Source organism: Trachemys scripta, chromosome 15 (assembly GCF_013100865.1).
Source record: "Trachemys scripta elegans isolate TJP31775 chromosome 15, CAS_Tse_1.0, whole genome shotgun sequence".
Lineage (NCBI taxonomy): Eukaryota > Metazoa > Chordata > Testudines > Emydidae > Trachemys > Trachemys scripta.
In genome coordinates, this window is record NC_048312.1 from 18,501,772 (window position 1) to 18,518,790 (window position 17,019).

General features: G+C 40.5%; 1 protein-coding gene across 2 annotated transcripts in view; it reads right to left on the minus strand.

Moving 5' to 3' along the window:
- Positions 1-16,927, minus strand: part of PI4KA (phosphatidylinositol 4-kinase alpha) — a 91,528-nt gene extending 74,601 nt beyond the window's left edge. For both annotated transcript variants that reach the window (XM_034791615.1, XM_034791614.1), the window contains exons 1-9: positions 16,711-16,927; positions 11,495-11,611; positions 10,180-10,273; positions 6,390-6,478; positions 5,775-5,847; positions 5,113-5,372; positions 4,274-4,340; positions 1,661-1,809; positions 908-973 (exon numbers count right to left, since the gene is read on the minus strand). In XM_034791615.1, the coding sequence (XP_034647506.1) occupies positions 908-973; positions 1,661-1,809; positions 4,274-4,340; positions 5,113-5,372; positions 5,775-5,847; positions 6,390-6,478; positions 10,180-10,273; positions 11,495-11,611; positions 16,711-16,869 (1,074 nt within the window). In that variant the 5' untranslated portion in view covers positions 16,870-16,927. The remainder of the gene's footprint in view (positions 1-907; positions 974-1,660; positions 1,810-4,273; positions 4,341-5,112; positions 5,373-5,774; positions 5,848-6,389; positions 6,479-10,179; positions 10,274-11,494; positions 11,612-16,710) is intronic.
- Positions 16,928-17,019: the final 92 nt, after the last annotated feature.

Consider the following 17,019-nt stretch of genomic DNA (forward strand, 5'->3'; position numbering starts at 1 on the left):
AGACGTCATAATCATCAGCTCTCTATTTAACAGGGTATTACCATATTACAGAATGAGCATGATCGCAACAACTATGACGTGTAATTTCTAGTGATTTTATTAAACTTGAGTGAAATATCTGATTATGTATATTTAACGTCTACCTAATAATAATAATAAAAATGGACAGGTGTGCAGGATTTTTTTTTTATATTTTATTTTTCTGATGAACATACTTTGTCTGGGTATTGAATAAATGGTACCCAAATATCTAGTCTGTTTTGCTGGGTACATAATTGTTGCATTAATTATTCCATTACTACCATCTCCCATATTTGTTAACCATTCTTCTACAGATGGACTACTTTTCTTTTTCCAATGAGAAGCTATGAGTAGCCTAGCAGCTACTAGCAGATGGGAGAATACTAATTTGTTTTCTTTTGTGTGACCACTTCCACTGGGAAGCCCCAGGAGGATTACCAAGGGATCATTTGGTAATATATATCCAACAATTTGTGATATGTGGTTACAAAATGCATCTCAATACTCTCTAATGATTGGACAAGTCCACCACATATACATAAAATCTCTTTCCAAAGAATTTTAATAACTAGTTTCAAATTCTCCATACTGAAGTGCTTAGGATGCCAATGCTGCAGGGGAATGTGTGTTTAAGAACAAATATTTCCACAGATTTCTCATAAGTTAATGGAAATATTTCTACTGGTCTTAGGCTTTGAAAAAAATAAATTCTTATTAATCAAAAGCATAAAGCAAACATTAATTGAGTGTCCCTAATCACGTCCCTTATTTTTATTCATTTTATTTTTAGTCATCTCTTACCTTTGATTTCACAATAGTTAGGACTTTAAAAAGAATCCCACATGGTTTTTAAACATTTCAAATGGGAAATTAAACTAAGACATACCTCTGCAACTTCATCTACAACTGCATCTAAGCTTTTGAGAACAGAATCCCCAACAATCTGTTTCACCTACACAGAAAATAGAAGTTTGGTGTTATCATTGGCATTATCTTGGTTGAGAGTTTGTTTTACAGTCACAATTTAGGCTGGTCAAAGAAAGCATTCAATCATTTGAATATTAAACATCAGACTAAATTAAGGCAGCAAAAAGTTATATAGTAATTCCTATTATCACCCTTTGTATTACCATGGTGCACAAAGGCCCTGAGCAATTACACAGGATGTGCCTAGAAGAGCCACCAGGCTCTGCCATCAGATGCAGTCCAATAAACCATCCCCACTAGAAAACGGCACTGTTCTCAAGTTACAGCAGATTAATTTGCCTGTCAGGTGCAAACAAGATGGCTTAGCTAATGCAAACATTTCAATACCAACTTTATTACTTTAAATTACTAACATTTCATGAGCAATATTGATCAACAGTATTAATCAGTAAGGCCTGATGTTAATAATAGCATAGAAAAAATATCCTTCTATTTACATGCTAAAGTAAACACAGCATGGACACAACCTACGTGTGTGTGTGTGTGTGTGTGTGTGTTCACACACACACCCCTTACATTGCCTAATTACACAAGGCACCTCCTCTTATACACCTGAAAGCTGCTCACTCTGCAGCTTACACAAAATACCCTCAACTGCGGTGTCTAAAATGAGCACATAGAACCCAGACCTTAAAATCAGCTCATACTGTACCATGAGCAGCAGCTGCCGGAGCATTTCCAGTGGAATATCAAATTCCTTGTTACTAATACCATTAAAGAGAGGAGAAACTGAGAAGCTAGAGCTGATTGTAGAGAAGTAATAATCAGGGTCCAATGCACTCCCATCAGGTAGGTAGGACCCTGCAGACAAGAACAGACGAGAACACAATAACATTAGGTTATTCAAAATGTTTATTGTGTTCTTTGTTAAATGTGAAGGAAGACTCTGGGGCAAACTATGAAAAAAAAAAAAAAAAAAAAAGATATTTTGATCTTAAATTTCAATACGGTAATGGTCTATCCCTGATAAACCATGAAGGGCTTAATCTATAACAACTATAATAATGGATATCCATCTATAATCTAATGTAAACTAGAACTACAGATTCAGCCATTTGATACATACAAGCTTAAAGAAGAAATTCTGTTAAATATTTGCATTCATTTTGTAATCAGCATTTGGTAGGACTTTTGCTCAACTTCTGCAGTATGTTTACTTCAAAAAAACCCTCTGTGCACATGATTTTGGATGGAAATGTAGAAATACTGGCTAACAAATTAATGAGAAAATCTTGCAAAGCTACGTAAGTTTAAAGTCATACTACACCTTCCATCTTAAATAGAAATCAAGATACTGTTACAATTTGAAGGTACAAGAGAAATCAATATATAATTTTAATACTAGAGTACACTGGTCATCAAGAAGCCACGTATGAACTTTTGGCACTCCATTCCCTTTCTGGCATCACCATCTTGCTTTTTGTAACTCCTCAGCTGCGTGAGTTAATACAGTGTTTTTCTTGTGATTAACAGACTTTCAAAATGTATTATTTACTGAAGGAAAAAAAAAATTTTTTTTTAGTTCAACTCCTGTATCTTGGATAGAATAAAAACAACAAAGGCCATCAATTCTCTTGCATCAGAAAGTAAGGCTTGGTCTACACTACCCCCCCCAATTCGAACTAAGGTACGCAACTTCAGCTACGTGAATAACGTAGCTGAAGTCGAAGTACCTTAGTTCGAACTTACCTTGGTCCACACGTGGCAGGCAGGCTCCCCCGTCGACTCCGCGGTACTCCTCTCGCCGAGCTGGAGTACCGCAGTCGACGGCAAGCACTTCCGGGTTCGACTTATCGCGTCCAGACTAGACGCGATAAGTCGAACCCAGAACTTCGATTTCCAGCCGTCGAACTAGCTGGTAAGTGTAGCCAAGGCCTAAGACTATTACAAACCCGGGTCAGGAAAAAGAAACAAGTGTGTAACTGTTCAGGTGCATTATGGGGGATAATGCAAGGTTTATCTGCCTTTTAAGCGTTTGATAGAAGCTAGTGCTGAAAGCAAAATCCCGAAGTAGAGGGACTATTAGTCTGTTCCAGTATTATAGTTCCTATGGTTCAAAAAGGGAGCCTAAGAAATTCCGCATACATATAGCCCAATCCACAGTATGCCCCATTCATCTACGTTTTTTCATTAACAGCATAAGAGAAGAATTCTCTAACTCCCCCTTTCCTTTTTTTTTTAATCCAAACATGAATACCTGAGCTGAAGAGGTGTAGGTGGGTATGACGGGTTGTACAGACTGACCTAAGACAGGAAGGAATTAAATGAACTGCCCTGTGACCAGTTAATTAGGCGAGCCTTACTCTGAAATCCCTGTTCAAACTATTGATCCTGAAGGGAGAGTCCTCCAGAAATAATTAATAGGAAGGACAGATAGGAAATAAAAGGGAGAAGACAAACTTAAGCCAGAGTTGCCCAGAAGAGGGAGAGCACTATTCAGTCAAAGGCTGGGAACAGCCCAAGCAATAAGGCGCCCAAAAGGGCTAAACAAAGCCAAAAAATAACAAAAGACCCAATAAGTACAGAGCTCACTCTCCTCCCACTTCATCAAGAGTATCAATTTATTTTTTCAGCTCTGCAAGTGTCCCACTGAAAGGTGACAGGCTCATCTCATTCACAGCTGGAATTCTACCACTTGATTTTAGTATTGTATCCATAGCAATGAGTACATACATAGTCAGTATAGTCTTTCAAGATCTCCCTTTTGTGAGTTTTAACTTTGACTTTTCCATGACAGTTCACAATTTTGGCACGCCAAAGTAAGAGTTCCTATAACCTACACATACCAAATTTATTTCTAGTAAGGTGCGTTACTTTGGGCTTATACAACTTGCCATCAAACAGGATTCAAGATTCCAATCCTCAGTCTGCCATTTTAGCTGTACAGTGACATACAATATAAAACATTTGTTATGTAAAGTTATTCTGCCTAATCTTCTAAACAATGTTTTGCCACAGTTTGATTAAGCTCTCTAGGGCTAGGCATAAACTGCTTAGCAGTCAGAAAATGTCTCTCTTGGAAGCTAGACAAAAAAACATTGTTGTTGGAAACCACTATTGCTGGAAATAAAGATTATCCAATAACTTGTTAATGCAAAACGTATCAGAACTCTACCACATACATGCCAAAGAATTACTACCAGCAACCCTGAAGGCAAAGAGAATGCACGGAGGTTTGGGTTCCCTAGCCTTCCTATTGGTAAAGAGTGACAAAAAACACACTGCTCTTTGGCAATATAGTAAAGACTGGAAGCTGAAGCTTTACCTTCAAAGTAATGAATGGCAGATCCTCCAGGGGAGCTGGGAGGGGGAATTCCACGTTCAGGACTGACCTGAAACACAAGATAATAGTTGCATTTTATCATTAAAGGCCAGTGAAGCCTTGAGAAATCTAACATGATATGGATTCAAATATATTTTCTCTTTTAAAAATGCATATTATCATTAATATATCCAGAAAGGTGCTGATGAGCCCACAACCCCTACTGAAGTCAATGGGAGTTTTGAGTGTTTAGTAACTCTCAGAATCGGGCTTGAGTCAGGCCACAACTTCAAACACAAAGAGGCACTGATGAAGAAGGGAATGAGTGTCCTGGTTAACGGAATGCAGTAGTCATCAGGATTCCTGGGGTATATGCCCAACTCTGCTAATACCTCATTCTGTGATTCTGGGCAGGTCATCTGAAGTCTGATTTTCCAAAGGGGGTGCACGCTTACAGCTCCTCCTGAAGCCAAAGGGCATTGTCAGTGGTCATCACCTCTGAAGACTCAAACTGTTAACTTCTCTGTCTAACTTTCCCATCTGCTAAACAGGTATGCATTATTATACCTGCTACACAGGGATAGTGCAAGGCTTAATGATTGCAAATCCTTGGAGATCTTTTAAGTAAAAACTATTAATATGGTGGTAGCTAGCTTAACTGTCATCAATTATTCTGTGGTTCAGGGAGAGCTGAACAACTGAAAAAGATAGAAAGCTTTGAATCTGTTCAAGTACAGCACTGAATGACTGTCATTGGACATAATTTTGAGCATCTCTTAATTCCACCAAAGAACAGAAAAGGACTTAAGCGCTGTCTTCATTGTAAAGGTGGCCACACAAACCTGTGAGATGCTGGACACACTGCTGGTCTTTCTCTTTAAGGTTCCTTCTTGACAGACTGTGAGAAGAGAGCTGGGAAGAATTGATCTAAAATCATTAAAAGAACGTCTGCGAATTCCTTCAAGTTCTTCCGGGACTCTCAGGGAATGTGGAAGAGCTTTAGGGAAAAGCTTTGAGAGGAGAGACTCTTCTGAATTGCTGTAGCGACCAAATGCTCGTGAAATTCCAATCAGGCACGGGACTGCATATTTGCACAAGTATTCTAGAAAACAAAATTAAGTCATGTATCTTTCTTACTACAGTATACTACTAGCAGCTTATGACTTCCTCTTGCCAGCTTTGCTACAAGCTCACTAAAAGCATTGCAGCACAATATACATCACAAAGCCAGACTTGCATTATTAGAGGAAGAACGGCAAATTTACATCATATAAGTAAATATGTATTTTCAGCTTAGCTCAAAATTTACCAATCAGCATTCAAACAAAAGACAGAATGCACTCACCAATTATGGACATTCTGTTATCAATTACAGCCCAAATGATTAATGCTAGTTATATAATACACCTTTTAAAAAGCATGGTGGTGAAGGTTAGAGAGCAAGTGAAGTTCAGATGATGCTAAAATAAAGTTGCAACACCAATTTAAAGAACTGTTCCAATACCTTTCTCCTGGTTTTGTGGGGACTGGCACATTCCCAGCAGGAACTGCATCACTTGCAGAATTGCCTCTAAAACCTACAACAACCAAGGAAGACGTACAAAAACATTCTTCAGTGAACACTTTAAAGCTAGCACATGCCAGATCATTACATTAAGTCAAATGAAACTTGCAAACATTAATTTTGAACATCACATATTTTAAATTGAACGGGTTTTTGATACTGTATGAAAGAAAGAAATGTTTCTCTCTAACTCATTTAATTAAAGAAGCCTCCTTAGCTAAAGTAATAGCCTAAATAAACTCATAAGCATTAGCATTTTGAGAAAGCAATATCTCCAACTCCGGTATAAACACAATAATTCTGAGTCACTTGGCTTTGTTATGGGCAATGTTTTGGGCTTAAACCTCAAAAGACATGTGTGAGTAACTTTTGAGCACCACAGGACGATTCACAGAAGTAAAGTTATTCAACTGCAGTGTTTATGTGATCGCGTCCTTTGTGAAGAAAAGTAGCCATGGTATTCTTTATTTTAAACCCTTTTTGCACCTTTTTGAGATAGTTATTTAAGCAACAGACATCTAAGAGTGCACATTGAAAAATTTCAGTGAACTCTACCTGTTCTCTAAGAGTGGCATCCCTATAGGCAACATCTGACAACAAAGTCACCAAGCAGAAGCTGAAGTTTTCTGCAACTGGAAGCATGCCTACAGAAGCGGGGAGGGAAAGGGTGGAGAGAGGAGAGACAACATTACAATAGGACTTGGGTCAGCCATTTGAAAATAAGAAGTAATATTTTATTATTGTCACAAGAAGTCATAAGGCAACCTTTCAATAATGCCCCATGGCACAGCTAAATCAACCAAGTCAGTGTATGAGTAACTCACATATACATGAAGATTTAAATCATACCCTTTAGCCAGTAATTAGTGAAAAACAAGAGAAATATGTTGCTTTAGAGGGAATAATAAATATTCCTTGTTTCATATATAAGCCATGGCAGAAGACAGATTAAAATAAAGTAGTCATTTGGCATTAACAGTCAGACAATGAACAAATTCCAGTGTTGAAAGAAAGCGAGAAAGAAAGGCATACTGATTCCAAGTCTGAGAACTAATGAAAGATGCAATAAAGGAAAAGGAGTAAGCGCAACAGAAGCAGAAAGATTTGCTAATATGGAATAGTCATTATTGCAACAACCTATAAAGCTAGCATATCTGTTTCAGAAAAGCCAGTGTCTTCCCAACATGCAGGAGAAACCCTATTGTTTAATAATCATAAGGGCCGCAGGATCAGGCCACAGGACAGGACTGACATAGGCTGCAAGGCAGGATATGCTGATGAGTAACAACTTCACTACCACATTATACCCTGACAGGTTATCCACTGGTGACAATAATGGACTGGAGTGCAGACAAGACAATAGCATCATTGTCCAAGAGAGCTGGCTGTATTTTAAAGAATCCTTATTGAGGTTGCAGGAACAAACCATCCTGATGTGTAGACAGAATAGTAAATATGGCAGACGACCACCTTGGCTTAAAAGTGAAATCCTTGCTGCTCTTAAACACAAAAAAGCAGCTTACAGGAAGTGGAAGCTTGGACAAATGACCAGGGAGGAGTATAAAAATATTGTTCAGGCATGCAGGAGTGAAATCAGGAAGGCCAAATCACAATTGGAGTTGCAGCCAGCTAGGGATGTTAAGAGTAACAAGAAGGGTTTCTACAGGTACATTAGCAACAAGAAGGTGGTCAGGGAAAGTGTGGGCCCTTACTGAATGGGGGAGGCAACCTAGTGACAGAAGATGTGGAAAAAGCTAATGTACTCAATGCTTTTTTTGCCTCTGTCTTCACGAACAAGGTCAGCTCCCAGGACTACTGCACTGGGCAGCACAGTATGGGGAGGAGGTGACCAGCCCTCTGTGGAGAAAGAAGTGGTTCAGGACTATTTAGAAAAGCTGGACAAGCACAAGTCCATGGGCTTGGATGCACTGCATCTGAGGGTGCTAAAGGAGTTGGTGGATGTGATTGCAGAGCCATTGGCCATTATCTCTGAAAACTCGTGGCGATCAGGGGAGGTCCCAGATGACCAGAAAAGGCTAATGTAGTGCCCACCTTTAAAAAAGAGAAGGAGGAGGATCTGGGGAACTACAGGCCAGTCAGCCCTCTCCTCAGTCCCTTGAAAAATCAAGGAATCACTTTTGAATCACTTTGAGGAGAGGAAAGTGATCAGGAACAGTCAGCATGGATTCACCAAGGGCAAGTCATGCCTGACTAACTGCCTTCTATGATGAGATATCTGGCACTGTGGAGGAGGGGAAAGCAGTGGATGTGTTATTCCTGGACTTTAGCAAAGCTTTTGATACGGTCTCCCACAGTATTCTTCCCAGCAAGTTAAAGAAGTATGGGCTGGATGAACGGACTATAAAGTGGATAGAAAGCTGGCTAGATCGTCGGGCTCAACGGATAGTGATCAATGGCTCCGTGTCTAATTGGCAGCCAGTATCAAGCGGAGTGCCCCAAGGGTCGGTCCTGGGGCCAGTTTTGTTCAATATCTTCATTAATGATCTGGAAGACGGTGTGGATTGTACCCTCAGCAAGTTTGCAGATGACACTAAACTGGGAGGAGTGGTAGATACACTGAGGGTAGGGATAGGATACAGAGGGACCTAGACAAATTAGAGGATTGGGCCAAAAGAAATCTGATTAGGTTCAACAAGGACAAGTGCAGAGTCCTGCACTTAGGACAGAAGAATCCCATGCACTGCCATAGACTAGGGACCAAGTGGCTGGGCAGCAGTTCTGCAGAAAAGGACCTAGGGGTTACAGTGGACGAGAAGCTCGGTATGAGTCAACAGCATGCCCTTGTTGCCAAGAAGGTTAACAGCATTTTGGGCTGTATAAATAGGAGCATTGCCAGCAGTTCGAGGGACGTGATCATTCCCCTCTATTCAGCATTGGTGAGGCCTCATCTGGAGTACTGTGTCCAGTTTTAGGCCCCACACTACAAGAAGGATATGGAAAAATTGGAAAGGGTCCAGCGAAGTGCAACAAAAATGATTAGGGGCTGGAGCACATGACTCATGAGGAGAGGCTGCAGAAGAGAAGAATGAGAGCGGATTTGATAGCTGCTTTCAACTACCCGAAAGGGGGTTCCAAAGAGGATGGACCTAAACTGTTCTCAGTGGTACCGGATGACAGAACAAGAAGTAATGGTCTCAAATTGCAGAGAGGGAGGTTTAGATTAGATATTAGGAAAAACTTTTTCACTAGGAGGGTGGTGAAGCACTGGAATGGGTTACCTAGGGAGGTGGTGAAATCTCCTTCCTTAGAGGTTTTTAAGGCCCACCTTGACAAAGCCCTGGCTGGGATGATTTAGTTGGGGATTGGTCCTGCTCTGAGCAGGGGTTTGGACTAGATGACCTCCTGAGGTCCCTTCCAACCCTGATATTCTATGATCATTTGAATCTCTTGGACAAAAAAAAAAAAAGCTAACAGTGTTTGAGTAAATGTGCCTTTCAGGTGGCAAAGATTTTAATAAAGCACCCCTACCAATCCTTGCTGAAATTAAGTTGAATCTGAAAAGAACCTGACTGACTCATTCTAAGAGGTTTTAAACAGAGAAGGCTGGACATTCTCAGTAGGAGAGGAAAGTACAAAAACCAGCTGATGTCAGAAAGTTGCAAACTATGAAGTTCAGAGTTGTTCCCTGGTAGGAAAGTGAGATTTGAGAGGAGAGAGAAATGCCCTAAGAAAAACATATCAGACAGGTGGGCTTAGTCTTTCCTGAAGAAGGGAAAAATAGGAGTTTCCAGTTTCTATAGCCTTGCTGTGAAAAGGGAAAATCCTAAATATGTCGCGCATAATTTAATAAAAATAAATAAATAAATAAATGAACAGCAACATGCACTCTAATGAGGAGCTTTTCAGGATTTCAAAATACTTTTACAAACATTAGCAAACTAAACCTTACATACCCCTACATGGTAGATAAGTATTCTCTCTACCATTTTAAAGATAGGTAAATTAAGACTCCAAGAAGTTAAGTGTTTTACCCAAGTTTGAACAACAAACCAGTGGCAAAGCTGGGAATAGCACCCAAGAATCTTGACTATCACTCTCCACTCTAGTCATTATACTATCTCTTAACAACTTAGCCCTGAAGATGTGACTGACTGGTATCGAATTATTTGGAAAGCAGCTAAGCTGACATCAGGAAAGGTGTGAGCTATTCAACTTCCTTTCTGGCCTCTCAAGAAGAATCAATTTTACTGCTGTATCTTTCCAACACAGGCAGTTATGTCAACAGCTAAAAGCACAAGGGAGCTGATCACTTCCCTTAGAACTAAGTTCTGGACTGAGTACAATTTCCCAAGCACATACTCTGAAGAGTAAAACTTAAAACAACCTCTGCCTTTTCGTGCAGTGCTTTCTTCTATCCATTGCACTTTGGGAAGACCCCTCAGAAGCCGGAGAAGATAAGGAACCACACTGTCTTTGTGCTGAAAGAGAAAACATTTGTTTGAAATGGAGGATAAAAATTGAGTAACAGTTTCAATACACATTAGTCATGCAGAGGAAGGGTAAAGTGACTATATATATAGAACTCAAGTCATCTAATGATTATTTACAGGCTACCTAAATATCGCATAACAGACTTAATACAGACAAGGTAAGTCATGTAACTAGTCCAATGCTATAGATAAAACTGTTCCATCCTGCCAATTGCTAAATGAGACAGGACACTGTTGGTCTATCATGCAATTTGGGGCTGATTATATGTCTTGATCGTTTGTCTCTAGTATGTTGACTTGAGTCTAACAAGAAGCAGAAAATCATTTTGCTAGATTGCTAAAACAGTGGAAACTCCCAAATTCTGCCAGCCCTTCCTCTGTTGCATTCCATAGCCTTGAGCAAATCACTTAACCTCTCAGTACATGCTCAGTTTCCTAATGTATAAATTGGGGACAGTACTAACTTCCCTCACAGGGGTGGATTAACACTTGTTCAATGCTTTGAATACATAAAGCATCATATAAATGCCAAGTTCCATTACAAGTGATGTGGTTTGCCCAGTTCTTAGTAATGAGTTCACATCACAAAATTAAAAAACAAAAAAACAGCAAAGCTGTTAATAATATCGCATTCATCTAGATCAACCAAGGGGGAGGCTAAAACAGAGGTGGCTTATGGCCTGATCCAAAACCGACTGAAGTCAATGAAAAGATTCACATTGCGTTTAATGGATTTTGGATCAGGCACTTAAGGCATCACATCTCTCTCCTTCTAGAGATGACACCACCTTTGGGCAGACTGAAGCCTTCGCATCAGCTCACAGAAACATCATGGCTGCCTGTCCCAGAGAGGCCAGACGTTTAAGATGAACGTTAGTGAACAACATAAACAGCCTTATATGTATAGGTTTTCATCCTAATCCCTCCCATGCATAAAAAGGAAATTATGGGCCTGATTTTCAGGTGTAGGTATATGTTCAAACATAATGTGTGTGAAAATTTAAGCAAGCAATTGCACATTACATTTTTGTGCAAACCGTTCTAAATAGCGAGTCTAGATAGAGGCTACGTTCACTTCCATACTTTGCCATGTCTTATTTCAAGCAAGGAACTGCCATACCTACATTTCATTCACCAACCAACCCCATTTAGAGATTTATTCAAAAGTATTTCAGCTAAAGAAAGTCAAAATGAGGGAGAAAGTTGTACCTGAAGGTCAGACTCAATGAGAAAAATTCCCAAAGCAATCACAGCATCTCTGCGGCGCTCATCTAGCTGGAAAATCCCATGGAAATCCACCGGGCACATACATAGCAGCTTCTGTACCTGCAGAAAAGAAAAAAAAAAAAAAAAAAAAAAAAAAAAAGAAAGTTAAAAAACGGCATTGAGGAACACAACGCACACATTAAAACTCTGACTGCCAATACCCACAAGTGACCCTATGGCTAGGTCTACACCAGGGATCGGCAACCTTTGGCACGCGGCTCTCCAGGGTAAGCACCCTGGCGGGCCGGGCCGGTTTACCTGCCGCATAGGCTGTTTCGGACGATCCTGGCTCCCACTGGCCGCAGTTCGCCGCTCCAGGCCAATGGAAGTGGCGGCCAGCACATCCCTTCTCCCGCGCTGCTTCCCACAGCCCCCACTGGCGCGCCAGGGGCCAAAGGTTGCCGATCCCTGGTCTACACTATGAACTAGCTCACATACACATACTCGCCCTCGTTCAATGAGAAAGCAGAGCGGCGGTAGCATGGGCAGCAACAGCAGAGGCATGGCTGAGCTGTGCAAAGTACAAACCCACCTGAAACTGCCTCCATTGCCACTGTCCATGCTACTGAAGCTACACTACTAGTTATATTTCGGCTAGCTCTCATTGAACTACTTTGAGTGTGTGCACACAAGCACAGGAATGACACCCCTCGTTTGTAATGTAGATATAGCCTAAGAAAACCAAATTAAAAGCCTTGGCTTTATCATTCTTAGAAATCAGAGATGGAAGAGACCTAAAAGGTCATTGTGCCATTCCCCTGCCAAAACAGGGTTCTTCCATACAGTACATTCTCTAGTTTTTTAAAGATACCAGGCAATGGGGCTTCCACAATTTCCTCTGGGTAGCCCCCAGTGCCATCACTAATGTTTTTCAGGGCAGAACACTGAGTAGACTGCATCAAGTCAATTCAAAGAGTCAATTCCACACCAAATGTCCTTTATTATTCAGCCTTTTAATGAAAATAACCAGGTTCCAGTGGAAGTGAAGAATGATGTTTAAAGAAAGGAAAGAATGGATGCCAACTGTCCACTTTTATACTTAGGGTCATTTAACAATTTTCTTCTACAATTGTATAATCTTTAGATCTCCAAGAAGTCTTTCTGGAAATCTTGAAACTTTGCATAAATATCATATAGTATGTGACAGGGCCCAATCCTGCATTCCTTGTGCACTGAAAACTCCCTTCCACTGAATTCACTGGGTTTCTGGATGTGCAAGAAATTCACAATAGGGCTATATACCATTATATTTGCTCATCTCCCTTGAATACGGAAACCTTTTCTTAACCATGGATGGAAGTAGATGTTGTCATTGCCACAGCGATGCTTTCTTCATACACAGTATTGCTAAAGCAAACAGTATTGCCTAGCTGGGTGGGACAGATTGTTCAAATCCTTGTAACCACGTAACAGAATAAGTTGCCAGAGCTAAGTATTATTCTACCATTACCTTACCTACTACTGTAGTATCTGCTTTCATATTTACTGAATACACAAGCACAGAATATATCAAATCTCACAGATGTCTGCTTTACATACCGAAAGCGGACATTATTTAAAAGGAGAAACCTGTAAAGACAAGTCATCAAAATGCCCTGACTTTCAAAGGTGTTGAGTACCCACAGATCCTACCGATGTTGAAAAGGGGTGCTCAGTACCTTTGTCTGTCAGGTCACTTCTTACTTAAGTGCCTAACTTTAGGCAGTCAGGTTGAAAAAAGGTTAACCAAGTATTTTAATATCTGAAAAGGAGTATTTTCTACTGTAAGACCAGAAAGGAAAACAGTTATTTTTATTATGAACTATTATATAAGAGTACTCAATATGTCTTACTGGATAAGTGTCATTTCATTTGCAATTCAGATTTTCTGATCACTGTATTTCATGGTTCTCTCATCCAAACTTCTCTAACACTGAACAGTTTTAAAAAAGGTTTCCAAACAATATGCATTAATTTATAGTACAGAAGCATAAAAGCAATGTCCCCCCCCAGCATCTTGTGTTGTTCAACATATTGATAAAAAAGCTGGAAAAAGGGGTGAACAGTGAGGTGGCAAATTTGCGGACGATATAAAATTACTCAAGATCGCAGTCCACTTTGGATTTAGGTAAGACTTACAAAGGGATCTCACAAAACTGGTTGACTGGGTGACAAAAATAGCAAATGAAATTCAGTGTTGATAAGTGCAAAGAAATGCACACTGGAAAACACAATCCCAACTATACATATAAAATGATGGGGTCTAAATTAGCTGTTATCAATCCAGAAATATCTTGGAGTCATCATTGATAGTTCACTGGTAACATCTGCTCAATGTGCAGTGGCCACCAAAAAAGCTTTCTCCACACCATTTAGGTGTGATGGTTAAGGTTGAGCATTGCTTACTGTTAAAATATTTTATCATACCACACAAATGACATTGTTTTGACTGATGTAAAACACCACCATGGGTGGTTATGTGAAATAAAAAAAACAGTTTATTTTAATGCTCTTTGTTTACTTTTTGCATTTCCCACAATTTAAGGACAGCAGAAAATAAATCAGTTTCACTCTCCCTCCTTCCCCCTCCCCCAGATTTCACTTTCAGGTTCTTTAGTAGTTATAGTTCTGTTCTTAAGCACTTTGGGAAAATATTTATTTTGATGAAATTTACTTTGGGTCAAAACTGAAGGTGACATTGTCTGGTAAGCACCACCAATGTAAAGAAAACTGCGGAGGCTTGGAATTTACTCCACTGGTTTGCAGTCTAAGAGCCTGTCCCTGCCAACAGTTAATACCAGGCATACTGCTTAATATTCTGAGTAGATTACTTAAATGAGAAGTAAGCATTCACATTAGTAAGCTCTGTGCCTGGTAGTCTCAGTGTGTTTGGTCTTCTGCACAGAACTATATTGTATGCTGGGGCTCCGATTTATCTTAAGACTTCATAGTCATTGATAGGGCCATAGTTTCTGAATGTGCATGTCAGAAGTGGATGGTTGTATAGAAAGTGGGCATAAATGTAAATTTTTGTTATATTAACAAAGTGCCTGCATTTTAAATAGTTTTTTTTTTTTAAATTAGACATTGTATCTTATGACTGCCACCTGGGACTTGTTGTTCATTGTAACAAAATAAGAACGGCCATACTGGGGCAGGCTAATTAATGGTCCATCTACCCCAGTATCCTGTCTTCCGACAGTGGCCAATGACCAATTTCTTCAGAGGGAATGAACAGAACATGGCAATTCTCCAGTGATCCATCCTCTGTCATCCAGTCCCAGTTTCTGGCAGTCAGAGGTTTAGGGAAACTCAAAGCATGAGGTTGCATCCCTGACCATCTTGTCTAATAGCCATTAATGAACCTATCCGCCACAAACTGATCTAATTCTGGGAACCTTAACCATCACAGTACTGCCATTGATCCTAAAAACACATCCCTATCTCCTAACTACATTATTCATAGCATACTGACAGTTAATCTTCTGCATCACATAAAATTGTTCAAATAGTAAAAAAATAAATGTAGTTACTTTCCTTTATTTTTAATAATCTCGGGTAGTTAACAACACAACAAATTTATTTACCGATAAATAATCTGACAGCATCCCTTAAAATCAAATAATAACCCTAACCCAGGTTCCCATAAAATACTCTAAATACGGGTGAATCTGTAATGAGAGAACTTTATTTTTAGTTGACTACCGCATCAGAGATAGACATCTTGGTGGTCCATCAAACAAAATTAATTCTAAAAATGTACAAGAATTGGCTAGGGACAAGTCAGATACTGTTGTTTACATTAATGCAGAATTTTCATTTTGGAAAACTCAACTACCCATTCATTTATGTTTTAGTTCGAACAATTTTATATGCAATAATAATCTAGTAAATTATAACTTATCATTTTATCATTGTTATGTACTACAAAACAAAAAGAGCTCCTACAAGCCAACTGTTCTTTGTGAGCATTAAACATCTACGTTAAGGACCTATTCCAGGCCTAACGTTCACATATTTAGGCTTTGCTCTCGTAGGCTTGCTTTCACTAGACGTTTTTAAACTGATTGCCAATTAGCTCAAGGTAAGAAGCATAACAAAGACATACCCATAGGTCTAAAGTCCTAGACCAAACTGATGCTCCGCAGGTACCATGTCCTACTCAGCACCCTTGGGAGACTTCCTATGCCTAGTCTAACTATGCTAAAAAAAACCTGTTACAACAGCACACTTGCCATCAACCTAACCTTATACATTTCTAGCTCCACTACATACCAATACCAAGCATTAAAGAATGTTGCTTTAACTTGACATGACACAGGAAAAAACTTGATTTCTTATACATACCATAAAAACAGATCTAATTATTGTTATGCTAATTCAGTGGTTCTCAAACTTTTGTACTGGTGATCCCTTTCACATAGCAAGACTCTGAGTGTGACCCCCCGTTATAAATTAAAAACACTTGTTTATAAATTTAACACCATTATAAATGTTGGAAGCAAAGCGTGGTTTGGACTGGAGGCTGACAGCTTGTGACCCCCCATGTAAGAACCTCATGACCACCTAAGGGGTCCCAACCCCCAGTTTGAGAACCCCTGTGCTAATTCCTCTTAAAAAAACTAGGTTCCTTAGGTATCTGGGGCAAACTCTCTTTCAGCAGGCTGTTAGGACAAGTGCTCTGCAAAAACAAAACCACCGGGATATTTTGAAAACCTTCCTGAACATTCATCAACGTTCATAACCTGAAACCAATTTCTGTCAAGCTCTTCTTAGCTTGGTTGCCCTATAGGTGAGCCACACAAACATCATGCATAGATCCAGCATCCACATAGAGACATATAAACTCTGACACACCGCCTTCACCACACACTGACTCCATCCCCAGGCATAACACCCAGCTTGTCACAGGGGACACACACGCTGCCTCACATGACACGTCCCAACATGTATGACGCACGGAGCATCCCCAGGCATGAAACCCTGTTCCCTCCATGTATGACATCTACCAAAGAGCGCGCACCGCCCTCCATGCAGGACACGTCCCCCTCCGGGACACACGCTGCCTCACATACATGTCGTACAACTCACATACGTGACACGCCCTGACGCCCCACATACATGACACCTGCCGCCCCAAGAGGGGTGGGAGGAGCAATGGGAGGAGCCCCACCCGTTACCTTCTCCAGGGGAGCGGGTCTCTGCACGGCCAGCGAGCGGGACAGCGACAGCACCGTGTTGAAGTAAAAGCCCCGTGAGGAGCCGGAACCGGAGCCAGATCCGGAGCCGCTTCCCCTCCACGCAAACCCCGCAGCAGCCGCCACCGCCAGGGCCGACATATTGCGGGCCAGCCGCAGGGCGCAGCGCACCCTACGCTGTTATCCTCTCCCTAGCCCCCTCACCATCCTCTCGCGAGCCTCCCCCACTCCCCGCGGGAGCTCCGGGCTCCAATCAGATAACACATATGGCGGCGCCTACGTTGACTTCAC